The 27,663-nt window shown below is 42.8% G+C and overlaps 2 protein-coding genes across 3 annotated transcripts; both read right to left on the reverse strand.

Moving 5' to 3' along the window:
• Nucleotides 1–1,609: 1,609 nt before the first annotated feature.
• On the reverse strand, nucleotides 1,610–22,425 carry esrp2 (epithelial splicing regulatory protein 2). Of its 2 annotated transcripts, XM_069690565.1 has the most exons (16): nucleotides 21,992–22,425; nucleotides 21,362–21,490; nucleotides 14,390–14,503; nucleotides 14,079–14,193; nucleotides 13,797–13,892; nucleotides 13,132–13,186; nucleotides 12,542–12,652; nucleotides 11,431–11,563; nucleotides 11,042–11,084; nucleotides 9,297–9,598; nucleotides 7,872–8,105; nucleotides 7,411–7,609; nucleotides 5,330–5,534; nucleotides 4,997–5,195; nucleotides 3,780–3,881; nucleotides 2,136–2,217 (listed from the first exon to the last, which is right to left on the reverse strand). In XM_069690565.1, the coding sequence occupies exons 1-15, from the start codon at nucleotides 22,121–22,123 to the stop codon at nucleotides 3,795–3,797; spliced, it is 2,154 nt and encodes a 717-aa protein (XP_069546666.1). In that variant the 5' UTR covers nucleotides 22,124–22,425; the 3' UTR covers nucleotides 2,136–2,217; nucleotides 3,780–3,794. The 2 variants fall into 2 exon arrangements, with proteins under 2 accessions (XP_069546667.1, XP_069546666.1); XM_069690566.1 differs by lacking the exon at nucleotides 3,780–3,881 and having other exon boundaries at nucleotides 1,610–2,217.
• A 2,242-nt stretch (nucleotides 22,426–24,667) lies between these two features.
• On the reverse strand, nucleotides 24,668–27,212 carry LOC138616323 (leukotriene B4 receptor 1). Its single transcript, XM_069690557.1, has one exon. It carries the CDS (start codon nucleotides 27,202–27,204, stop codon nucleotides 26,119–26,121), a length of 1,086 nt encoding a protein of 361 aa, XP_069546658.1. The 5' UTR covers nucleotides 27,205–27,212; the 3' UTR covers nucleotides 24,668–26,118.
• Nucleotides 27,213–27,663: the final 451 nt, after the last annotated feature.

Here is a 27,663-nt window from a genome sequence, read left to right on the forward strand (position 1 = left end):
AAAGAACCAGACGTTTTACGCAACTCTCTAGAGCCACAAAAGGTTTTAAACAATTTCTCCACACATGGAGTGGAGCAGTGCGGGTACAAAGACCGGGTCGACACCGTCCCCAATTTTTAATCAACAAAATATTTGAAAGGTGATAGACTTCCTGCTCTAGTTTTAAAAATGTGCAGTGTTATGGCGCCCCGCAGTGTAACAAAACAAAAAAAAAGCGTGGCTGCAGCTGGCAGCAGATCTCGGTTCTTTGTGTTTTGCATGAAAGTCTGCTGTATGTTGTTTTTTGTTTTTTTTAAAGAATAGTTTTATTTCATTGGAGCCTTGGATCAACAGATGACCTCCTCAGTGTCAGTAATAGTGGAGAAGGTTTGTCACGTCCACACTGTTGTTGCGATAGAAACCATATTTAATATTACACATAACCTATTATTGCGCAATCTTAACTGAACACTCTGCATTTACAAGAAGTCTTTTGAAATAAACATCAGATGTTTTGAAAGAGATGCAGGAACTGGATGTTTCCTGTGTGTCATTACTAAATATTGATGTGAAAAGCGGTGGCCTCCTGATAGTTGCAATGTGATTATTCAGCTTCTTTTTTCTTTTTTTTTTAAATTTTTGTTATTCATGAGTAAATAAAAACAAATGAAATGTAGCTCATTGTCAACATTTTGTTTATTGTGTACAGTCTATATACAGATCTAAAGTCATGCAAGTCTCAAACTCGCAACAAAGGAAACAAACATGTCCACCAGAGGCTGATCAAGCCTCGTTAGGGGCCAGTGTTGCACTCTGGGTAATGTAGGTAACGGTGCAGATGGGGGAAAAAGTAAGACGGCTGTCAGCAGCTCTGTCGCAGGAAACAAATCATGCAGCTTTACACAGTACTCCGGTTGGAAGCAGTAATTAAAGCACGCTGCAGACTGATTGTTGGAAATCGTCTGGAGACGAGATACAGGAGCTCGGGTCCATCATTGGAGGGAAAAAACAAAACACCTCTGTTCTTTTACATTTATTAACAAAATCTCAGGTTTTGTAAAGAAATCACACAAAAAATAAAAAATAGGATCAATTCATCTTGTTACTGCTAAAGACACTTCAATCCTTGACGCAGTGATTGGAGCAACAAGAAATCTGTAGTGCTTTGAAGAAGTCGAACTGGGATGACAAGTTTTATGTCATCTACGCTTTTTACAAGAAACAAAACAAAAATATAGGTACACAGTAGTCGGTAGAGCGGCACAGCTGTGGTGAAGATTAGTGTGGAGTCGCCCCTGAAGCTCAAAGCTGCTTTCAAATTCATTCATGACATCGAAGGAGGATAGTTTGAGTTTCACTGTTGTTTTAGTAAACAGTCCTTATGGGACACACACACACACACACACAGAGAGAGAGAGAGAGACACACAGACAGAGAGAGAGACACACACACAGAGAGAGAGAGAGAGAGAGAAAGACACAAAGACACACACAGAGAGAGAGAGAGAGAGAGAGAGAGAGAGACACACACACACACAGAGACAGACAGACAGACACACACACACACACACACACACACACACACACACACACACACACACACACACACACACACACGTTTCAGCAAGAAAACCTCCTGCAGCGGTTAAAGGGTGAATGTTCAGAAATGTACAGCAAGGATTGTGTGTAGAAGTGTTGTTGATGTTGTTTTGTTTTTTTACAGCCTCAAGCATTTCAGGATGAACATCTGCACAGTTTTAAGGGATACACACGTAGAGGTTTTAAATAATATACCTGCAGGTTTGGCGTCGCAGAGCCACTGATACGATCTGTCCGGGCTCCACCGCACCTCTTCTCCACCACCAGCTACTACAGTAAGTGCACAGACACCGTATACACGACATCCACAAAGTCACCGGCCCAGCAGGAGACCGTAAAAGTCTGCGGAAGCTCAAACTCCGACAGCAGCTTCAGGAGTGTCGGGACCAGGTCGTGGCAAAAGAGAAGAGGCTGGAATCTACTGGAGCCGTTATCGGAAAAGATGCGTTCTGGCGGAGAGAGGCGGAGGGGCTGGTGGTCAGTTACAGAAAACCAAGTGGACCTGCTGGCCGTAGAAAGGGTGGTTGGAGCGCTCGGCTACGGCCCGCATGGCCATCTCCTCACTGGGGAAGGTGATCAAGGCCTCGCCGCTGCACTGGCCACTGAAGTTATACAAGATGAGAACGGCGTCTGGCTGGAGCTGCACAAAAAAGACACAACACACACACACACACACGCGCACACACACACGCGCGCACACACACACATACACACACAAGTGAAGAAGTCACTATATTTTCATGCAGCTGCAGCCTGAAACCACCAGGGGGAGCCCACAAAGCTGAGGAGGGATAATCGTCTCATCAAAGCAGCCCAGTTAGAAAAGAGAGGATTAATGGGCAGAGTTAAAGAGAGTCAAAGCAGAGTACATGCTGTCCTCCAAGACCTGAATCCCACAAAGCTGCTTGTTACACCGCGCGCACGATTCATCCGTTAGTCTGCATGCAATTCCTGCCTCGCACAAAAATCAAACAAACAAACAAACAAACAAAAAAATGAACAAAATAATTTGATTCCTCGAGACGTGCGGATATGAAAATTTCACCGGTCGCGGCAGCAGTGAAATGCAGGAAGTCGACCGGAACTACGTGTCAGAGCAGCGGGAGAGGGACGCGGGGAAAGTGGGACGATGCTTTCGGGATAACGTTCGCTCGAAACGAAGAAGGTCGTGAGGAAGAGCAAGAAGGGCCGAGGTGGTTTAGTGGAGCGTTGCTGAATCGGGACTCATTGATGTTGCGGTCTCTACATCCTCCGTGATCCTTAAATCTCCTGTTAAAAAAGGGGCGATGTTAAAAGTATCTCATGGTTTCTGGTTCAGTTCAGAGCAGTGCTTCAGTATCGTGGAGGGGCGCATTTTGACACTTAATCCCATTTGAAAAGCTCAGAGGTTCGTAAAGCTCTCGGTTATCCTCGAAGGAAAACCATTTTCACCGTCTTTGAAGAAAGTGTCGAGGACTTGAAAGTCGCACCGACGAGCTCGGGAATCAGCGCTCTGAGCAGGAAGAAAGTCTGGAGTTAAAGAGGCAGATTGAGAAGCAGCAGGACGGCATGCCGGTCAGGAGCTTTACGCCCCCCTGGTGGTTAGAGCGCGCACTTCTCTCCGGATCGGCCCCGTCATCTTACCGACGGAGCGACGGCGCGCGTGACGAGTTGCGCCGCAGCGCTTTAGTCCCGGCGCAAAAACAGTTTTGCGGCAGCGACTCCGAGTCCTACGAATTGTCCACAAACTTTGAAGTTTGACACCTTCTGGATTTAAGAATACGTCTCCGCCACGTGAGCGGATTGACGCCGAACGCGGGAACCGATTCGTCGATGAATAATTCAAAAGAATGTCTTGGAAAACGTCGAACGTCATCCAGTAAAAGCGAAATTGGTGATTCGAAGGTGAAAATGTCATTCAAAAAAAAAAAAAAAGTGTTTGTTTTTTTTTCCCCCCCCCTTATTATTCATGAAACACTGAAATACAGTTTTAAATGAATCTAATCATTCAGAACAGCTTTCGCCCCTTAACCCGCTCCTCAACATTTGGACCAGCGAATCACCACTTCAGGACTTTACTGGGGCGTTTTGAAGCTGCGTTCGCCAGTTTGTGTGCGTGATGCTGTGCAGAAGCCCGTGCGGCGTGTGGATGTTATTTAAGTGGAGGAAATGCCTCCTCCCTCCCTCTCCACTCTGCCCCTCGGGTCCGGAGGCTCTTCTTACCTTGGGGGTGAGTCCCTAAAGACAGAGCCATTCTTTGGGCTGAATCAGACTCCTGGCCTGTTCGCTCATCTGAACCATGCTGCTGTACTCGTCGGGGGCGTACTACAGACAGCACAATGATGGACACACAGTCAGAGAGGGGGAGGGGGGGAGGAGGAGGAGGCCTGCACACGGTTTCACACATGACAGTACACAACACATCTGTATACTCTAAAACCTGCTCCAAGAAGACACGCACACACACACACACACACACACACACACACACACACACAGGCTGAACAGGCTGCGTGTGAACTCCAGAGTGATTAAGCAGTAGTTTGTGGTCCAGGACACCAGCGCTGGTGTGGGAACCGTTTTCTCACCCAGGTCAAGTGAGAGACGCTGCTGTAGCCAGAAATACACACACTTACTGCGTTCAGGATACAATTGCAGTAGTTCAGCCAACAGTCAGAACTGAAGTCTGCGCGCACACACACACACGCACGCACACACACACACACACACAGTATAAAAGGGTTGCACCGGTACTAAATGACATTAACCATAAAGAGCAAAAGCAGTCCAAGATCTGTGCCCCGACAACGACAACAACAACAACACAAACCCGACCCCCACCCCTCCTCCCACCCTCCCTCCTACCCACCCCGACTTGCAAACCGTCTGGAGGCCAAACCTGTCAGGGTTCATACCTGTTTCAGGGAACTCCACCTAATTTGGGCTGGCAGCAATAAATATGGGAAGCAAAGAGGGTGGAGGGAGGGGGGGGGGGGTTGGAGGGCACAAGTGCACACAAGTCCCTTAATAAATAGTACTGTGGGGAGATTTTGCAATAAAACGCACCAGTGGAAACACGCTCAGTGGTCCAACAGGTAGAAGATTTATCACCTGGGGTTTCGGATGGCGGGATGCGTTCATAATTAAGTAAACAATGCAAGAACCAACGACAACATTTGTCCTGGCCAGCATTTAACTTCCCCACCTTTACCAAGTGACTGCTGGGAAAGCTCGGCTGAACTTAGTGCAACGCTGCAACGGGCCTTCTCAGAAGAAGGCGCAACTTAAAAGTGTGTTTCCACATAACCAGCTGAAATCATTTCCACATTTCAAAACTACACCACATAGCACATACAGCAGCAGGCTTTTCCAGAATATTGCTGCTCATTTTGAAAGCAATCATCATTATTTGACAGGTTTACATGTCTGCTGATACTGACCTGGTATCCCTGGAAGAAGCTGAGGATGTCCTTGACTCCGGTGTTGTAGGGCAGACCCTGCATCCTGACCAGGGCGCCATGTTGGGGCAGCCCAGGAGAGGCAGCTGCTGCAGCATGGTGGGGTTGAGCTGCAACCGCCGCCGCCATGGACCCCGGTGGTGCGGCGAAGTAGCCGACTGTGGAGGGGGACACCGGGGGGCTGGGTGGGCAAACGGAGAGAGGAGCAGGAGAAAAGTTAAGAGAGCGTAAAAGGAGGTCAGATGTTAGACAAGCGCGCGCGCGAGCCGTCACGCACGGAGGCTCGGCAGGTTGCCACGGCGACCCGGTACCGACCTGGGGTAGTAAGCGGTGTAGTTCATGTTCATGTTCATGTAGAGATGTGGCTGGTGGGGGTAGTAGGCCAGAGGGTGAGCGGGGCCGTGAGCGGAGGTCTGGGGAGGTCTGGGAGCAGCCAACAGAGGGGGCTGGTAGAGGGCCGCCTCAGAGAGCATGGCGGGTGCTGTGGGGAAGGCAGCGTAGGCTGTGGGTGGAGACAGACCTACAGAGAGAGAGACAAAGACAATGATGGACAGAGTGATAAGAAGTCCCTTTTTTTTATCATTATAAACTGAACATGAGGGGTTTTAATACACAAAACAAAGTCAACTCAAGATGTCGTCTGGGACCATCTTTCACTTCGCTCGTCAATAGATGCTCATGGAAAAGCGGTCGGTGAAAATGAGACATGTTAAGCGTCTGGAGATAAACACTTGGTGATGCTAATTCTCCACTCGTGTGCCATTAAACCACAGCATATAATCGCCATCAGGAAATTGTGTAATAGTTGTACCAGGCCGAACTGCAAGTGAGAACTACAACAATGAGACCCGGGTGAGGTCGGATCTTTCCTCTGGACACCACGGGGGGGGAGGGGGTTGGAAAGGGGTCCCGAAAGCCTTTCCGTGGGCCGGGTGTTGTATTTGCAAAGCGCACGGTGTCCTTCAGACCGTCGCACTTGCAATGTAAACACACACACAAATGATGGTATTATGTATTTACATACAAACAGCCACTATCTGTGTGAGGCTGTGGTCAGTGCCAACCAGGCAACATGGTGACACAACACCGCTGGCTGACCTTGCGGGGGCTTGAACGTTTCCAGGTGCGTTCGGGTCCAAATCGCGTAGCAAAAGAACAAAACTCTAATTCTAGTTCAAATAGAAGTGAAAATGCAAAACCGCCTTCATCAGCTAATTATTTAATACATTTAAAAAAAAAAAAAAAAAGAAGGGTGAACATTTGTCATTTGTTAATCAGTGATCATTACACACAGAAAAGGAAAATGCTGCCGTCTTTCTCCCAATCTAATCTGTAGCGGCAAAGACAGATATGAGCCATAACAGAGCAAAGTGCACCATCAGAGGTGCATTCAGCCCCGTCTAAACCTGCCTCCTATTTTCAGCGGGAGACCACAGACAGCGCACAGCGACATGGCGTTGGTAGTGTGCATGTTCCTACCCCTCATCAGCAGGCCGTGGTGCAGTGACATACTCAATCATTTAAATATTTGTCCAGAAAACACATCTTAAATATGAAAAGTAAAAATTTGTAAAAAAACTAAATAAAAAAAAGAGCATTTCTGAACTAGTATTTTGCTTTCGGGGATAAAGAGTTTCACTGCTGACTCAACTAGTCGGACTTTGTCAAACACGGATACAGACAGCTTTCCACCAACCACTATTTACCATCTTCACCATCTTGGATTAGCCCGTTAGCATGCTAACATTGGCCAATTAGCACTAAACACAAAGTACAGCCGAGGCTGAGGGAAGTGGGAGTAACTTTACATTCGTCACTTTGACACTTGACTTTGTTGCGTCCTCTGCGCTTCATATTGAACCGGCGGCGTGTCGGACGCGGAGCGTTTTTCTGCCCGCGTTATCTTCCTTCCTTATTTGGTCGTGTTTCCTTGATGCATGTGCTGCTGGCAGGTAGACCTTGTTAAACGGCTTCTTTTCCGTTTTGTGGCTATTGTCGTCATTTCCTACTTTGTGCTGCAGCCTACAGACAAAGTTAATACAGCCTGCTGTGTTTTAGTCATTAAAAACATGAATCCTCCTATTTATTGTGCAAGTATTTCACATGCTGTGTCTGCAGCGGGAGGAAAACGCATTTCTTGTCCAAATTGAGACCGCGGGTGGAGACGGTGATACGGTAAAGTTTTTTTTTACGACCAGGAGTTTGCACATGGGTGTTATTTATATATAATTTTTTTTTTTTTTTTAATTCCCGGAGTTTTATTTTGTTTTCTCCACAAACTTCCTGCCCGGCCGATCTGCTCTACTCTCCGAGCGGCTTCCGGCAGAAATAGACTCGAGTCGCTTCTGGGACGCTGGTGAGCCTTTACTGAATGTCATTCGGTGGGTTTAACTTACAAGGAAGTTTGCAGGGTGGAGGAGAGAGGCCGCTGCGGTTCAGGGTTCCTCCCATCAGCACGATGCTCATCTCCTCTGTAGAGCACTGGAAGACCTCGACGTATCGGTCCTTCATCGTCTTTTTATGACACTTTTGGGCCACCATGAAGGCCCTGTCAGACGATTTCATTTGGATGAAGGCGTCACCAGAGGGTCGCCCCTGCACAGAAAGAGGAGGGAGACACCGTCAACATTTCATGTATGCGTGACATGTGTCTGAAGTAATAATATAAAAAAAAAAATTTTTTTTTAAATTAACAAGCAACTCTGTCAGGTAAATGATAATTATAACACAATATAGTGAGCTGTTCTGCACCGACAAACACTGCTGCTCCAGGTTTCGTCAACAATATCATAGTCATTTTCAGAAATGGACCTTTGCAGTTACATATGTGCCTGGGACACGTCCCCACCAGTCTGACCTGCTGGTTGAGGACCATGTGGACCCCGTGGGGTTTGATGTCAACGGTGTGCTCTCCCATGAACTCCAGGATATCTTCAATGCCGGCCGTGTAGGGCAGACCACGGAGGCGTACGCAGTCGCGGCTGCAGCTGGCCGTCGGAAGGAAGGAAGGTGTGGCGAGGACCGGGACGGGCACGATGGGAGAAGGGGGCAGAGTGGAGATCAGAGGCGCGGACATGTAGCGGTTCAGGACCTGGAAGACAACAAATTCATTTAACAATTAAATCACCGGTGATAAAAAAAATTTTCAAAAAGTTGATCTCTTCACGGAGAAACTCCAGCAGTGAAAGAGGAGGCTTGACTGGAATCACTGAAATGTTCTGCATGTGCGAAAGAGACACAGACAGAAAAACAGAAAAATGAAGGATGCCCCGCTAATTTGAAATAAACAAAAAGATGACGTCAGATTCTCATGGAGATTAAAAAAGGAACATACATTGTGCAATGATATCGATATCATTTTGAGTTGTGCAAACTTCGCCTTCAATTTATTTACTGGATGTCTCGACTGTTTCAACACATACTTTTGATGTCACGTTTTCTTCTCTGTGTTGTCATGAGATGAGTCTTTGGAAAGCTTTCTGACGGGGAAGCAGCTGTTGGATTTTTTTTTTGTAATTAAGGCTCTTCCATGATCCTTTTTCTCATCTATAAATAATCCAAAACAAAATGAATGGATGTGTTTGTGTGATGCTTATCTTGATTAGCTTGTTATGTATCAAATAGTAACGCAATGAATGCCAAGGACCACACTAGCACGTCCGTGTCCAAAATGAAAAACTTTAGCTACAAATTCCCTTCTAAATATTTTGAGTCTTACTATTTTTTTTAATTTTAAACAGATTTCTGGAATTCCACAACTCAACCCCATAAATAACAGACAGTCCGGAGATCCTTCATCCACGGAGCTCTTCAACTCCTCCCAACAGTTGCGAGGAAGTCGAGTACTGCGCCTGATGCTCTGCTCTCTGTTTTTGCTTTATATTACTGGATATGTGTTAGTCCTGCTTGTTATGGACTTCAAGTCATTTTATTTACATTCAAAAAAACAATTATCTTTGCATGGTGGATATATTTATCTACTGCATCAACTACCTCCATGTTTGCAGGACCTCACTGTTTTAAACCTATTTGTTATTTTTAGTCTCTAGTATCTTTGCGTTAGTATCTAGAGCAGTTACTTCATACAGGCTAAATTTGATTGTGTGTATCGACCACTTTTAATTCCAAACACGGCACCAGCGGCCTTCTTTCCGTCTTACATCACATCCGTTTTGAATCCTTTGAAGCAGTGTGCACATTTTCCCAGAGGGCGGTCTTAATAATCTGTCGTGATTAACAGCATTAACATTTTTCCAGCAACAACACAAAAGGGAGAATTTACCTGTTGCACCTCAGCTGCAGTGCTGCGAAACAGCTCGATATATCTCTTCCCCAGGATCTGCTTGTGCTTCTTCAGGGCATTCAGGGCGTATTCTTCACAAGAGAAGAGCACAAAGGCGTCGCCGGTGGGCCGTCCGTCAGGGTACTTGACAAAGAGCAGACCCTCTGTTCCATCTGTGACTGGACTCTCAGGGCCAAGAAAGGACAGCACTTCCTGGGTAGTGGCGGTGAATGGCAACCCTCGCATGCGGATAATCACCTGGTTCTCCTTGGACAGGAACTGGGCCACCTCGTTAGATGTACCTGGAGTGACAGAGGCCAGCGATGATTCAAATATTCAACGTGCCCTGCCAGGATCGACTGTGCTACAAACTCAGAGTCTGTATCAAAAGTAGTTTCAGTGAAGCGTTTTGCATCCCATTTGCGTTTTTAAGTATCATGTTTTTTTAAAGTTTTTTTTTTTTTTTTTTTAATGTTATTAACCATTTAAAGACATGCGGTCTACTATTTTGTAAAACCAGTAGTGAATAAAGTAATGATCACAAGCTTCACCCCATCCAGTGTTAGAACAGCAATGTAGTAGAAACAAAATAAAAAGCGGTGTGTTGGTTTCGGGGCGAGTGGCTGGTTTACATCCACTAAGTGTCACACTAACGTTTACCCAGAGACGTGTGCACGAGCACAGCCGGCTGAACCATGTCGGCCTCATTCATTGGCTCCATTACACAGGCACTCGCATTTCATTTCCACTCTTTCTGCTTTTAAAAAATGAGATGCAAGTATTATTGCCGTGTTTCTTCTACCTCAAACCGTGAGATTTACGGTCATATCTATTAATTCTACTTGATGGTAATTCGTCTAAGATCCTCAGACTAAACCGTCACAATATCAATTTTCATTTTCCATAACAGCAATGTGGTCGGCCCACACACCAAACATTTTGTCTTGTGTATTTGTTTACATGTTTATTGCTTTCATTTCTGCGAATAAATGCAACTGTGTCTTGTCTGCTTGAACTATTTGCTTAAAAGTCCAGTTTGCTGTCAGTCTGTATTGATCTTAACTCATCTGAGTAAAGTCCAGGGTCTGACTCGTAGCAACTGTAAGCTGACTGTGTTTCTTTGTCTGCTATCTCTGTCCTGTGTTACTGCTAGCTGCTGCTCAATTGTCCAGAGGCCCCAGGTCTTGCTTTTGTCTCTTCACACCCCTTTGTATCAGCACTGAGTCGGGCCTTTCACCAGGCGTCAGCCCTCTGTCCCTCAGGGGGAGTTGAGCTGCAGGCTGAAGTGAACAGGTGAGCTGCTGTTAGCCCAGAGTGAAATTTCTCTCCAACTGGCCTCTGAGGGGTTGATCTGGGGAAGAGGAGATGAGGAAGGGATGGGGGGGCTGCTCCTCACAAAGCGTCTTTCATTAGTCTGAGATAAGCGGCTAGAGAGTCACTGGGATGAGGCAAGGACACAGGTAATAGGAGAGAGAGCCAGAACGCAAAGGAGATCCCTTCATTTACGGCCACCAAAGAGCTGCACTTTTACAGATGTGTGTGTGTGTGTGTGTGTGTGTGTGTGTGTGTGTGTGTGTGTGTGTGTGTGTGTGTGTGTGTGTGTGTGTGTGTGTGTGTGTGTGTGTGTGTGTGTGTAGGAAAGCCATGAAACTGAATGCTACCTCACACTAACAGAGTCTTTCACTGTGACCATGCAGACATGAGGAGACAAAAAAAGAAAAAAAAAAAAAATTCTGAAATCTGACCTCCAGCAATCTTGAGGAATTCCTCTCCTGTAGCTTTGTAGACCTGAAAAAGAAAAGAGGAAAACTGAATTTAGTCACAAACAAGAATCAAACTCAAAGAGGTAGCAGACACTTTCTTCTGCTTTCAAATTGAGAATGGTAAATTATAGATCTCCAATTTGAAGACAGCAGTAAAGGGGGTTCCAGTCAGATCAAGCCTGAGGGTATCAAGTCATTTCTTGATAATATATTCATCATTAGTTTACGCCTTTAGATACACCTTGACTGTCTGATGACTTAAATGACGTGAAGAGTGTTCAGCCAAGCAACTATTTTTAAAACACAAAAAACTAAACTGCAGATTACAATCCCAGTAAGAGTGAACATTAAGTAAATGTGCTGAAACTAACCTCAATGTAGCGGCTGCCCATGTGGTGTTTGTGGCGCTCCAGTGCCAGGTCTCTGTGTTCGGAGTTGATGAAGCGGACTAATGCCTCGCCATTCCTCCTGCCCTGAGCGTTGAGACACAGGGCCACACCGCCTCTGAAAACACAAGTGTACAGATACATTCAGACAAAGGGGCACAGTTCATTATACACATCCTGAGTTGAATATGAAACTAAAGTTTCCTCTACTTTCAGTTTCACACCTCTGCTTCAGTCATGTCAGTAATATAAATGGTTCAGAACAGCGGCAAACAGCCAGCCTGGTTCTGTCCAAAACTAACTACATCAGTGTACCAGTGTGTCTGAATCGTACCAATTGAAGTCACATCTGCTCTGTTTCCAGTCCTTTTATGTGTGAACCGGCTGCCGGCTACATACTGCTTTCACTGTGCGTGAAAACGTGATGGTATCAATCTCCTCTGACTTTCAGCAAGAAAGCTAGTACGCGTACCCTAAGCTACCCCAAAATGTCAAACCATTACGGATTATTTTTCAAAAACATTTCTGTGAATATTTAAGATTTTAACCAGATTCAATTTGCTGCCATACGTAAGTAAAGCTGCACTTCAGCATAGCGAGGCTTTCAGCTAAGTGTTAGCATGCTAACACACTTACAATGATAACACTAACAATATATTGTTTAGCCTTTATAGTGTTTATAATATCCATTTTAGTTTAGTATATAACATTTTCTAATCATACCTTAACTACAATCAAGGCTAATGGAAATGTCATTAGCACTGCAGGTATGGGAGCATTTTTAGCCATGCCGTAAAAGCCATCATTATTATTGGTAAATATGAGGAGGGCCTATTAAAGATATTAACTATTTAAAATGTTTCCTTTAAGGTTTCACAAGTATCTTATAATGACCAACAAACATTAAAGTTTTCAGAACAGATTTTACAAACACAACACCAAAAGTGAGAGGACCCTGAACTCCGGACTGAAAGCTCCAAAAAATTAAAAAAAAAAAAAAAAAAATCACTTAGAAATGTTCTGCAGTAACAGAGGTTTAGGTTTAGTGCTTCAGAGTAATGAGGCTGTTGGAAGAACCCCGTGAAGTCCAACGTACTTGGCAATATTGAGGCCTTTAAAGAAGCGCGCAATGTCTTGGTCGGAGGACTGCCATGGAAGTCCTCGCGCTCTGATCACCGTCTCGCTGTCCACTGGCTCCGTCTTGCTGCTACACAAAACACAATGAGTGAAGAGGCAATAATTAGCATTGATGATTAAAAGTATTTCTGCAGATGACGAGGGCGCAAAAACAGCGTCACTGTTGTGAAGTTGAACAAATTGTCCACGGACTGTAGAGACAGAGGCCACTCAGTAGGTTCTTAACACAGCAACCCATTCCCATGATTAAATGTCAGACGGTTGTCAAGGTGATAGGCTTTTGGCTTTCCGAGAGCAGCAGGATTTGGTGCTCTGCTACAAGATATCCAGGTAAGCACTTGATGGCAAAGTTGGACAGCCTTAATAACACACTTGTGGCTTCCTTGTTGCTGTAATCAATGCTAAGAGCCCATGGTCTGAGATCTGAACACGGTTCAGGGGGTTTGTTGGTCTGTTAACAACACTGGTGGCTAACAGGTGCTGAAGGATTTGCCCACAGAGATGGACCGAGATAAATGTATGCGATGTGCATTGAAAGTTCATACGTACCATGTGCCAGAGTCAAACTTGTACTTCACCGTTTCAACACAGGAGAACTTGTGATCTAAAAAATAAAATGAGACAAACTTGTATTATTTCATGCGTTGTCGGATCCCCGAGGTCCAAAACAGTGTTGTCTCCTGTGTAGGGAGGAGGTTCACTCTGACTGGCAGTCTCAACTTAGAGCGCTCCGCATTCCTGTAACTTATCACACCCAAAGGCACACTTGGCTGTTATTAAGTGGGTAAAGCCAGAGGGGACGGCCACAGTCAAGATGGAAAATGTCATATTAAAGCTTGATTTATCTGCACTGTAACATATATGGAGTCATCTTTCTTCTGCCCGCACAGCAGTAAATTGTCTAATGAAGAATAAGAGGGCCTGCTGGGGTTTTTTAAACACACTTTTTAAGATGTGGTCACAAAACAAAATCTAAACTGATATAAGAATGTCTGACTTCTTAAATAGAAATAACATAATCAAGACGTTGTTCAACAATCAATGAACTACCACAGATTTTAGTCAAGTGCTCTCTGTGGGTTTCCAGTTTCCATAAAAGTATAAAGCTGCAGGACAGTTTGTGTGACAATGCACAGACTTCATCTCAGCAGTACTGATTATATGAAAAGGTAGTAAAACTATGTTAACACACACAAAGTCTGGCTCTTACTTACTGTAGGGATCAGCCAGGATGCAGAGAGTCAGCTGCACCATGTTCCTCACCACCCTCTCCCCCATCAGCTGCTCTGACACAGCAGGAACACCAACATCTGTGCACACCGTCAAGGTCGATGCCCGGTTTTACATGTTATCTTGATTTTGTGCTTGCATTCTTTTAAGCTCATAAACCTGAAGTGAATTGGTGAAGAAAAGTCAATTCACTCTGTGATTACAGTTCTGCTTATCAAAGTATTTAAAAAATTTCCAATTTCAGTGGGCAGCTTTACAAAGGATACATTCCAACATGGAGGTGAGGGAGAGCTGCTGCACAGAGCCGGCATTCGGGCAGCATTTGTGAAACTCTTTTCTCACATCCACAAATGAGAGGAAACATTCGGGCAGGACAAGATTCTGGACGGGAGGAAACAAACACAAGCTGATTTAGTGTGACAAAATGACAGTCTGGTAATCTAATATGGATATTGGGTACTCCCTGGAAACTAATGAACAAAGAACATTTTCATAATTTAATGTTTGGGCATGTGGCTGCCCAGACACTAGGTGCCACCACTAGGTGGTTTGGGGAACAACAGAGGGAAATCATCACCTTTTTGGAGGCTTCGGGATGGAGAGCCTGTCGAATGATAAGGGGACTGTTCACACAAAGTGTGTACGAACTCTTGCCGAGGCCCTTCACCTCTAATGACACCGACTGCTGGAACTGTACCATGGAACAGAGAAAAGAGAAAGGAAAAACATGGCCTTTATTATTACTGTTTTAATCTATCATAGCAAAGTACAACTGGCAATAAAAATTAAAAAAATAAAAACCACATCAAAGCGTCTTCAAAGACAAAAAGGAAACAAGATCATGGATTTTGGATTACTTCACTCCCGTTAATTTGGGACTTAAAGTACAGCTCAAATATGATTCACATTACTGCGATCCACTATGTAAAAGAGAGCGACAGACGTGGAATCAGAAGGCAGAGAAATGGCTGGTGTTGTGTTTGACATTTGACTGCTTGTTTCTCATTAGAAACGAGGGCTGTCTAACCGGTTTTAGTGTTTGCTTGGTCAGGGAGGGCGCAGACACGAGAGGAATGATCACACCACTAATCACCAGGATCAGTCTTCTCTTTGCTCAACACGCAGTCGCTGCAAGACAACCTGAAAAAAACACAGCCCATACGAGTCCAACCTGCTCGTCTCCCCTTTACGTAAACTGCGCCGGCTACAACACCCACTCCTGAATACCAGCACCTCCCACATTTGTACGTTTCTTTATAACAACTACATTCAATGGGCCTCATTTCTTTTGTTGTGTCAACCTGCTGCTGGAAGTGTTTAAGACATTAAGACAACTGCATTTCTGAGAACAATGTTCTCATGATTTCATGTGACACAGCCTCAGCAAGTAGCCCAGTGTTAGATGGTTGTAAAGACACTTTTTGACAACTAAGGCCCCAAAGACTCAAGAGTCATACCAGGAAAACCTTCAAATACTATCAGATTATTATGTAAAGCGCTAAGCAGACCAGGAGCAAGACGGGAAACCACCGAAGTCCTTTGGTGAAATCAGGTATCATATCTGCTCAGTTTTTTTGGCACCAGTTTGGTCGGCCAAATAAGTGCTAAATGTTTCCCCAGGTACTCATTTACTTGAGCTTCCCATACCGTAAAATCCAATTATCTGAGTTTGTGTGCCCAGAGTGGCTGCGAACATTTTGTACATCAGGCATCGCTTGGGTTTAGTTCAGAGTCACCGACACACACAGGCAACATCAGACAAGTGAAAGCTGTTCATTCTCTGAGGTCAGCAGTACTAGTAACACTTTCACAAACAACTGCGAGTTGATTTAGTGTTGATCTTAAAGAGCACGGTCTGATTTAGAACAAGTTGCCTTTCATGGAATCTGGCTTCTTATACTTACTATGACATGACAAATAATTCAGAGAGCATGCTAAAAAAATATATATTCTCCTTCTTATTTATATTTTCATTCTTTCTAAGATCAAACATCCACAACCTGCCATTGTTTTATATATATATATATATATATATATATTTGTTTATTTATATTTATACATATATTTCTGTATAAATAAATATATAACCCATTTAGCCCATAGTTATAGGAGAGGATGTGGGAACTAAAACAAATGTGGGAACTAAAACAAATATTGCATAATAAATGACATCCTGAAAGTTCTCTTGAGTCACACTGACTTCAGTGTCTCTCAGTGTTGTCAATGTTCCTATGCTAGATGGAGACGACCATTTGCTTATGCCATTAGCCACTTCAGAAAGTTGTTAGTTCCCCCTCATTCTTCCCTCAACACTCAAGTCACCTCTGGAAGAGCAGTTCGACCATCTGGATATGGGACCACCTTCAACTCTGACTGACTTGTTTCACATGGCCACTGGCTATATACGACAGACCTTTAGACAGTGAGGGAGTATTACAGATGCATGTTGGGGCATGCTCCCTAACAGTCAGAGACATGCAGGGCTATTTGGCAGCGCCAACAAGCTGCGAACAAGGGAGCAAATGCTTCAGGGTTAGATTAAGTGGGATTCAGGATGGCTGGACAGAAACACTAAGGAGGCGCAAAACATTAAAGATAAAACAGCTTGGTTATTTACAGTGGGCCCCATGAACACCAGTGGACCTACAGTTCCTTTCAAAACTTGACTTATCTTCTTTCTATGCAGCTCCTCTTTGTCACCAAAAAAAACATTAATTACCATTCTTTGAACTGAGCCTGTTTTATTTCTCCGTGTAAATGTTCCTACAATGTTTAACATAATAACAATATATCTAGAGGGAAGGTCTGTGTATTTGTAGTGGGAAACTCTAACCTTGGAGTTGGTTGCCAAACTGAATTGCATGTATTTACCTCCAATGTGATGCAACACTTGCTATATTCAAAGAGCAACTGAATAAGGGAAATCACAATGTTTGCATAGTGATCTGATACAGGGGTTATTAAACTGACAGTGTTACCACAGGAACAACAGTATAATTGGATGACATCCTCATCTCCATAAACGGAGTAAGAACAGGTCAAGTCGTAAAAATGTGTAAAAAGGATATTACCACACGCTCAACAGTGTAAAAAACACCAAGATAATTCTTAATTCAAGCATAAATCACAGAAAAGAAATTGAATTACTATAACAGACATTTCTAAAGGGCACATGCACACCAGTATGTGCTTTACAGGTGGTAGGCAACAAACATGTATACCATACCTGCTGTTCCTTCTTCATCAGGATGAAAACCATCTTTGGTCAATGTATTAATCATTACACTCACAAATATTATATTAAAAAAATAAAATAAAAGGCATAATTCTTCAACTTCAGTCCAGGACTTTGTCAATCAGTCAGTCTACACCTCATAAAATGTTCAAATTGTGTGCATGTCCATCAGGTGAAAGGTGGTTATTTTTCCATTCAGGAGTTTGCATGCATCAGCATAATGCCCAAAGCTTTCACCACTCCAACAGTAAACACAAAAATCCCAAACTAAGACACTCGAAAGTTTTATAGATTAATTTAGCGGCACATTTTAAGCCCAGCCATACTGAACAATTTCATGTTTACAGTGACAACAGGACTAATGTTTGCTCATAGCTGTGCATGCAGCTCCGCCTTGGCCTATTCCTAAAGCCGGATTACTGAGAAAAGCAAATATTATAGAAGTGGGAGAGACACACCCTCTCCCTTTCTCCTATGTCAAAAAACACAATTAAATTGAGCAAACAGGCAGAACGGAAAACAAATCTCGCACTGACGACATAAAAGGTAAAAGATAACAGGCACTGAGATAACTTCATTAACTGACCACAGTAAAAACTTCAGTTATTCAACCTTAAATGAGCAATATTTAAATTTTCCATGGACATCATCTATTGAACATGGTTATAACTGTTACATTAAAGGAGGGATATTGTGCAAGAATGAAATACAACATGTTATGTAGTGTAATTTTTTGGAACAAGCTGCCAAAATAGACGACTATCTGGTTGTGAACAAAAAAACAACAACAGCTGTGCCATGATTTCTGTACAATATTGCTTACTTACTATTGGAAGATACACAATTTATTTCAGTTTAATTAAAAAAAAAAATTAAAAAAATCAACATGTGTTTCTCCAAAATGATTTCAGGGGTCTCACATTTTACTGTTGCAACATACTGTCTCGCTCTCCCTCTGAAAGGCATTTCAATGGATGAGGGGGAGGAAGTGGCCTTTGAACATGGTCCTATCAGAGTTTGCTCTCTGGAGTAGTTGGACTGTTTGTATGCAGAGGTGAGGTAGGGTGGTGGTGGCTGAAACAAACTCCGATAAGAGCAGCAGGGAGTGTTGGGCCAGTCCATGTGGGCAACTGTTTAAATACGCACTTCTTTCGCTCTGCATTTTGCAACGGGGCCAAAATCATTGAGGGAAAATGGTGCAACGACAACTGGAGTTGAAGTTTTCCATTAAATAGCTAAAACACTTTTCACCGAGTTTACATGAGCTTGGTTTTTTTTTCTAAAGGAGCCCAATTTCTTCAATACCATGAAATTGAGAGAGTCAGCATCTTTTTGCAGTGGAGTGATTTAAAAAAAGAAGAAAAAAAAAGAAACAAAAGAAAAGAGTTTGCGGTGCTAAACAATAGTTTACCAGTATGTGTAAAATTCACAAACATGGACACAATAAGTGCAACTGTTCCTCCACAGTAGAGCCTGTTCATTCACTGCATCGTGTATTTCACTGTAAATAACAACTCTCCTTTTGATTTCAGACACTTTCCTCCTAAACACAGACTTATTGTTGTAACCATGACAAGATATTGTTGTCATGACAAGATAAATGATTAAAATTGATAATTTGTGGAAAAAGCCTATTAGACAGTCTATCATTAAAAGTAGAGTATTTTATATACATCTCTTAACCCTCTGAACTCCACAACCGACTGGCAGGTTCGAAAAGCATGTTTTTATAAAGACAAAAAAAATGATCATCAGATTTTCACATGTCTGACAGTTCTTGAACTAATCATTTGCGCTGAACGCTTCCATCAGGAAAAGTAGCCAAATCTAATAGTGATATTTTGTCAAAAATCACTTTAATCTATTTTCCTTAAACCCAATGCCGATCCTGTAAAAAAACAACAACACAAAAAAATAATTCTGCACTCCTCAGCGCAACAGTGAAGCATTCAATGACTGGACAGAGAACAAGAGTCACTGGACAAAATTCTGCAAATTTTTGACTGAAGTGCAGCTGGAGCACAAAGGAGAGGACAGAGATCACAGAGAGGTTATAGAAATATAAATAATTCGATATGTATAACATGTGAAACCCCTCCCTGTTTTCCCCAATATTGCTAACACTTGGAAAAATGTTGTATATCTAAATACCATTATTTTTTCGAGAAATTCCACTTATGTTTTTTCTTTTTATTATTATTTATGACGTAACTGTATTATACTGTACAAAAGATATCCGAGTTCTCCGTACTGCCAGCCATGATTGTGCAGTTTCCAAAGAGGTGCAGGACTCCCTTAACTCAAAGAAACACGAGTCCACGGTAAATTAAAAATGTGACATGAGCAAAAAGAAATCCCAGAAACTTCAGAGGGTTAAAACATGTCTGGCCAAATGCAGCAGTCATTATTTCTGGTTATGATCCAAAACGGGCAAAAAAAAAATCTTTACATGGGGAGCACACGAACACAATGTTTTAATTTCACCACAGTGACGGCGCGTTTTCACATCACATGCAACTCTCCACAGGCTGCGACATGCTGTCAAAGTCCGGGACTGAAGCCAAGCCTGTACAGTCAGAAAAACTAGCATTTAATTTATGTTGATTAAATTCAATAAATGAAATGTTGTAGATCTTCTGATACACATCACAATTCAGTACAAGTGTATTATCTTTAAAGCTGCTGCACAATGATGTTTGTTTTACCACTTAAAATAGGGTCACTTGTTAATGTTTACTGTGGATCCGTTTGTGCATAATGAAAAAGCATTAAAGGAAACAAGGTGTCCGTAGGCCCCATGTAGAAACAATATGCAATTAAATGACTGGAAAAACAGACAGAAGTTCATTTTCACATTTAAAATGACAAAAGCATGTGCAGATCCAAGTGCTAAACATTATGCATTCACTATCACATTGATATGTTGTATATCTGGCAAACTGTATGGGAGCCAAGCGTTTAACTGCCCTGATCTCTCCAGCCCTCTCTGCCTAAATAAATCTTTCACCAAAGAAATGCAGCAGACGTCCTCGGGGGCTCTGACCACACAGGTTAGCAATGACAAGCCCACCAATAACAGGCAGCTGTTCGTTTCCCTTCTGTCATTGAAGAAGTTGGAAAGGGCCACCACATCTAAAATAAACAACCGTGAGCCACATGCTTCTAAACACAAACTTCTCACTATCCGGAAAAATGTCCATTTTCTTTTCTGTCCTCTTCAACAGGGACGAAACTAATCTGAGTCACCAATAGAGATCGAAAGTAACCGACGAGACAAAAGGTATGGAGAGAGCAAACTGATTAGTTGGGTTAATATTTGAAGGTTCAGCATACACGATCTAACCAAGTGTGGCTGAAGCTGAAGTTTTACCCGATCTGCATGAGGCCCAAACGACTTCAGCATTTAGGCCAAACTATCGTGAAATTCTACCAGTTGTACGTTTCGTGTCGAGTGTACAACCCCCAACAGCATCAGTGCTGTAAAACCAGGAAGAATTTAAAGAAAAATGATTATGACGGCCATGCATTCAAACCACGGCACCAACATCAATGCCAGCACATTAGTCCGCCATGACAATGAGAGGTTTCTAAACGGTGAACCACACGAGACGGGTGGAAAAAGGTGACGCCAGTGCAAACAAACACTCTCGCAAGGGCGGCTGAAAAACATGTTTGGCAACCTTGTCACTTTTGTCAAAACACACCTCTTGACAGGAGGACCAAGAAACCAAATTCACATGTTGGGCCTAAAGAAGTGCGGTAACCAGGTGCTGGAGATGGGACCTGAATGCCTCTCCCCTGCCGTCTGTCCTGCAGCCTAAAACAGAGGAACGGCAGCAGGTAAACATTCCGCCTTCCAGATGTCTGCAGCAGGCATCAGGCCGAGGCAAGACTAGACCTGCGACGCCTCCTTATCTCAAAGACACCCCGGGCTCTGCCCATCCTCGCTCCTGAGCTTCTACAAACTGTCAGCAGAGTTTACCTGTCAGGGCCGAACCACTGACACATCTCAGCCAGGTGGAAGACCGTTTTCTAGAAAGGTCATAAGGGAAATTTGACACTCCTCACATTAGCTTGCAGCTTAATACCCAGGCAGGCTTGTCAAGTCACATCACGCTCCGGGCAAAATCTGTCACAGGAACATTTTCTGGGTTTAATAAGCTTTTGAATTGTTCATAATGACACCACAGAGATTGTGCAAAGTCGGTGGATGTTGTGATTTTAATCGTGTATAAATTCAGCACATCGGTGAAATGCCAACCTGAACTTTAAAAAAAAGGCCTATTTGTGATTTAAGTGACCGGTGAGACTCACCTGTTGCAGAGCTTTGTCCAGGGGCTCAGCTTTGACAATGTCCTCCACAGTCAGTCCTGTCTCCTCTTTGCACTGGTCGGTCAGATCCAAAGTGTCTGGCTTCACAAAACATTTATGAAGCTTCCCCACCTGTGGAGGGATTTAGCGTTTCATGGCGCAGAATACAACTTAGGGAAAAACAATTACAGGCTACAGCCCCCAACATACAGGACATTAACTCTTAAAAAAAAAAAAAAAAAAAAAGAAAAGTCAAACAATTGACAATGTAGTAGCAAAAAGCACTTAATTGTCCATATAAAGCGTTGTTTATGTGGAGACGCTGACATGCTAAACCAAAAGGGTGTGCTTTCTCCATTGGGTGAAGTTACACCTCTCACCTGCTCGTTTTCAATTTTTTTTTTTTTTTTTGGTTGCACACCTGTTTAAAAGATGAGCGCTAACGACGTAGCGTTAGCTCGCCCGAGAGAAAAGCAAGTCGGTCACAGAGAGCACACCGTGTTGATTTAAATGTCAAAACGCACTGTTCCTCTACAGCTACACACTAATGCCACAAACACTCTGGGTACATAAGAAACCGTACAACGAAGGAAGGAAGGGGGGGGGAGAGGAGGAGGTCAGAAAGGTCCGTACCTTTTTCTCATGTAGATCCACAATTTGCCACACCAAGAGAATTATTTCCCTCTCATCCGAACCCAGTTTACCCCCATTTGCACCAGCTGTTGCCCCAAAGAACACCACCAGAGTATCACTGTGCGAAGCCATCAGGGACCACAAGGGTATAAAAAAAAAAAAAAACTACAATTAAAGCAAAGATTAAAATAAAAAAAAAATAACACGAGGGTTCACCTTTTCCAAGTGATAAGAAGAGCGAACAAAAGGGCTGGAAACTCAATTGAGATAAACGGAGAGAGAGAAAAAAAAAAAAAGGGGGAGATTATTTTCAGAGGAGCCACGGAAGAGTTTGCGGTCAGAGACTCTACCTGTTGCTGTACTTGAGTGTGCTCTATCCAGAGATACTGGTTTAACTGGTAAAGACGGGTGGAAATCCGTGTTGCTTTCACACGAACTCCATAACAAGCACCGGAGTCTTTTTTTTTTTTTTTTTTTTTTTCCCTTTCCTTTCTATCTCCCCCCCCCCCCGCCCGTGTTACCTGTGTGGCTCGGCCTGAGTCCCAGGGGCGCCGTCTATTGGCTGGATTGCAAAGGTGAGGGCGGGACGCTGAGGTGACTGCTGTAATTTCGTTGGTTGGTTTGGGTCTGTTGAATCAGGAAGTAATCTGGCAAAACAGGACTCGAACGCTTCCCCGAGGCACAGCCATATAACCTACTGATGTTTGACACTGATAGAGGTGAGTAAATGAACAGTATTTGTGAAGAACACCCACAACGAGGCACAGCGAAACCTTTGAAATATTGTGGCAAAGTTTTGAACGGTTTATTAGTTTCCAATAAATTAGTTTTGTGTTAACTGAATATACATTAAACAAAAGTAGCCTAGACATAGAAATAATCTTTGCCATGTTTCTGGCAATAAAGAGCTTTTACACCCTTAGATAACATATGCAAAGTCTTCCTGCTGTCTGCTCTTTCTTTGATAAAAGTAGTAGCCAATTTTAGCCCCAGAATGAACACATGTGAGTTTGTTCTTTGTTCAATACCTCCTTGTTGGTAGACCACATGAAAAACTAATACAGGTAGATCCTGTAAACACAGAGGACACTGTAATCTTTGATTTCTTTACTTCCAGCTGATAATAATTTGCCTTAAGAAACATCTGTTTGGGAAAGCTTCATTAGATTGTTTCATTGTAAAGCAGTTTTAGGTCTAAAGTCGAGAGGACTCCTGGAAGGGAAAATAAAAGCAAAACATCCACGTCCACAGAGACAGAGACAACAAATAAAGAACAGAGGAATCCGCTCTTCACATGATGAAAAGAAGCCTCTAATGTATTGTTTTTTTTAAAAATATGCTTTCAACTTGTGATTCATATTCACCCTCTAAAAATCACATTGTATTATGATATACAGTAAATAGTAATTGTCATTAAACTGTATTTTGAAATGTTTCTGTTCACATGCAAGTCAGCAGAAAATACATTAAAAGAGTCACAATGTACAAACTAAATCGTGCATTTCAACAACTTCACAGGTCCTAACTGGCCTGGTGGAGTTTTCTCTAGTCTTTGGCCCAGTTCCCAGAATTTGTTGCTGCTGACGCTCCCTTCTCTTCCCGCTTTAGCCCAGCAGACTATAGTGAATGCAAAGCTCTTTTTTTCTGTTCATCTCCTTTCACTCAATTAAATCCCCCGCTCATAGGAGTAATTCGTTGTGTCTCCTTTCTTCTGTGAAGTCACTCTTTCTAGCTGCACCAGTCTGATTACTTGAGGGACACAGTGGGAAACACTTGAGCTGAGAACCTAAACGCATAATGATATTTCACCACCACCACCGCAACAACAGCAAAGAACATTTATCTTCATGACATCACGGGCACGCTTATACATGTAGACTCTCTGTAGCAGTAACGTGACAAGCTTACATTCCCTTTCAGCAGGTGTAATTGGTATTAAAAAAACAGTTTAGAAAACAACCTGTGTCAGCCACAACTGCATCCAGAAAATAACTTGCTTTGGTGCAATGAGTGACTTTTATTATCATGTGGTGAGAGGTGTGAGGCCGTCCTGCGAGCTCGTGGTGAAAATGTCTCCAACTCTTCAAGTAAATATTCAGCACAGCCAAGATTTGTTATAGGTGTTGTCCTGTAGTGTATCTTCAGCAGAGTAAGTGTGGGTTACATCTAAAAGAATTACAATAATCTGAATATTAAAAGTATGTGATTACTCACACAGCAGCATTACTGTGAGGCAGGTTTTCAAGGGGAAAAGTGTTGATATGTCACATTATATTAAATACCAATGTCATATGTGCGTGTGCTTTATTTTTCACCTTTGTAGCTAATTATGCAACAATGTTTTATCCTACAGTTATAATCTATAACACAGCCAAAACAGAAAGGGCAATGGGTTAACTCAGTTAAACTGTATGTACTGTGAATAGACTTATTATTAAAGGCCATGTGCGCAATAGGCACATAAAGTACCACAATGCTAATGTTGTCTTATATACATGCTGCTTCCTCATTCTCTGAGAACATTTCTTGCATGTCTCAAGATACAGCTCATTTTTCTCGGGTGTGATCTCATCTTCGTCACACCCTTTTCTCTCTGTAATTTTCCACTGTCACAGTAATAATAATCCTGACTCACTGATGTTCAAAGGATCCGGTGAAGTGAAGAGTGCTGTCACAACAGGTTTATTCAAACCTTAGTTTCAGTCATTTTCACAATGCGCCCTCCCATAGTGTTTTTAACGCAGCATACAAATGACAGCCCATGTGAAAATCAGTAATATGGCATGACAGTTCTTCCAGAGGTTCGAACTGGCAGGGCCTGTAACTCTCAAAAAGAGTGTAGTCTTGTGAAACTGAAATCAAAGTTAGTGAAGTCATTCTCAAAGTGAGTTTATGATCGAGAAATCATAGCATCTCATGAATACCTATATGTATGGCATATTTTTGCCATGAATTTGTCAAGCCATCCTATTTTTCAATCAGAGATTCTCCCACTGTCAGAACAGAATATGCTTTATTTAAATTAAGATTCTCGTCATGACCATTTCACTGGAAATGTCAAAAAAGACATAAGATGGTAAAGTGAAGAATATTAAACATTATTATGGCACCAGAGTGAAATTATATCATTACTCCATTATGAAAAACAGTGTCACTGCCATCTACTGGTTGACCAGTTTGAAAACTATTTATGTGTAGTTAGAGCAACAGATTTAGGTGTATATATTTGTATGTTTAAAATGACCAGTAATGGACTATAAACTTTGTCACTTGAAAGTGCAGGTTTGGGTTTTATAAGATTGTGACAAACATTAAGACATGATTCCGCTTTCTGCTGCTCAACAAAGGGAACATGCAGTTTTTCATTTGGCAATCTTTTCAATGAGAGGAAGTTGAAAGCATGACTTGTCTGTAGTGGGAAACCAGGGCAATTGTTAGCTAATCTGTCACGAGTGCCAGTAGCAATTTCTGGACACTTTGCAGTATGTTAAACAAAATCTGTTACATGAGTTAACAATCACAAAATGAGATTGTACCAGAACTGTTACAGTTCTCCAAGACAGAAGCAAGAAGAAAATGCTATTCAAGCTTTATGTTGATCAAGACAGCTGCAGCTGTGAGTGAAATATTTATCTGTAAATAGTAAGAAGTGGCTGACACAACCACTGGTGTACTCAGAAAACCCACTGTGCTCTGCTCCCACACTTGCAGGCAATTCAAAAAGATAGAAGTTACACAGAATCAACAACATAGTCAATGCGATGTGTCTTTGTTGGCATCAACAAAATGATTAAAAAAAAGATCATGTATTTTTATAAAAACTTTACTTTGTCACACGGCTTATTCATATATAATTATTCAACGTAATATTTTGAATGCTAAATGGCATACATGATTGAGTACAGGACATAAAGAACACGAAAATAAAAAAAATTATAAATATATATTCACAATGAAAAACGGAATTTACAAAGTTGGACAGGCATTGAACAGATAAACTCAGATATACAGATTATCTGTTGTAATTTCATACAAAATTAGTTTCATTTCAGACAAAGTTTTCCTCATTTAGAAAGTGAATATAGTATACAAGTAATATCGACACAGACAGTGGTACAATTTCAATGTCAGGATGGATTATTCTCACACATTTGTATTAATATGTTCATTTGGTTTTTTGATTCCAACACACAGTTAGAGCTGTTGGTCTGATTACTGTGTCTCTTGGACACAAAGGACACCTCTCTGTTGCCTTCACCCGGGGAGGTGCTGGAGATGTGTCGGAAGAGCTTCTGGATGCCGATGTCGCGCAGGGAGCTCCTGAAGGAGCGAGCTGCGAACATGTAGAGAATGGGGTTAACCGTGCTGCTGATGAAGACCATGGCCCCAGCGATGAAAGCCATGGTGCTCCTGGCACTTTCCAGACTACGTGCCACATCACTGAAGGACTCTTCAGAGGCCAGGATGATGAGTGAGAGGATATTTCCAATGTGGTGAGGTGTCCAACAAATGGCAAACGCAACTACTACACTGGCAATCAAGACAGTGGATTTGCGTTTGGACTTGAAGGTCATCTGAGTGATCCGGCTGCACAGGCAGCCGTAGCAGACCACGAGGACGGAGAAGGGCAATATGTAGCCCACCAGTGTCTCCAGCAGCACACACACAAGCTCCTGGGTCACAGAGGTGTACAGGCGATACAGACAGTGCTCCTCACCATGATCCTCCCCAACAACCTGAGTTGGGATGACAGGGATGCTGAACAAGAAGGCTGCAGTCCACAGAGCCAGCAGCACTTTATTCAGAGCTTGTTTTCTCTTCCAGCCAGCTGAGACAAAGGGATAACGCACAGCCACAAAACGCTCCACACTCATGAGGGTGATGAGGAAAACACTGCTGTACATGCAGGTGTTGATCATGAACACCATGACTTTGCAGGAGGCCTCTCCAAACACCCAGGAGTGGGCCATGGAGTAGATCCATACAGGCAGGGTGATGAGGACCAGCAGGTCTGCGGCAGCCATGTGCAGGATGAGCACCACAGTGTGGGAGCGCTGCTTGACGTGTCTCAGGATAGTCCAGATGACCAGCAGGTTCCCCGGAGCCCCGACCAAGAAGGACAGACCCAGGATCACACAAGCCACTGCTGTCCCACCATCAAACTCCTCAGGGGCCATTTCCTCAAAAGGATACAGCTTATCTGAGTGGTTCATGCTGCAAATGTATGTGCTGACTGTGGTGTCTGCATGAAAAGAAAAATAAATTGCTGTACAAGTAAGAATTCACTTCCCTTTAAGCACAGACAGGAACAGGATTTCCTCATAACACTTTTTGTGACAGAGAGGTGATTCATCGAGCCCACTTTTCACCTCAGGTCACGGATTAGGGTAAACAAAATAAGAAATGTGTCCATAAAATAGTTTTTAAAAAGTGGATGAAAAATCCTTTGACAGAAATTGAAAAATCTAAAAAAAAAGAAATGACCTTAGACAGGAAATGGAGACCAATTCAATGGACACATTAACATTAACATTATAATGACCATTTAGACGACAAGGTAATGAATAGATAAAAACAAAAATGGATTGTTTATCCACCTGTTTGTCACTTGGGAACTGTAAAGTTCTTAAAAAGCGGTGTCCTATAATAATCTGTGTCAGTGTTTCTTATCA

This window comes from Brachyistius frenatus, unplaced genomic scaffold, assembly GCF_029030835.1.
Source record: "Brachyistius frenatus isolate BFR_SWC_R1_liver_20210118 unplaced genomic scaffold, ASM2903083v1 Contig_9, whole genome shotgun sequence".
NCBI lineage: Eukaryota > Metazoa > Chordata > Actinopteri > Embiotocidae > Brachyistius > Brachyistius frenatus.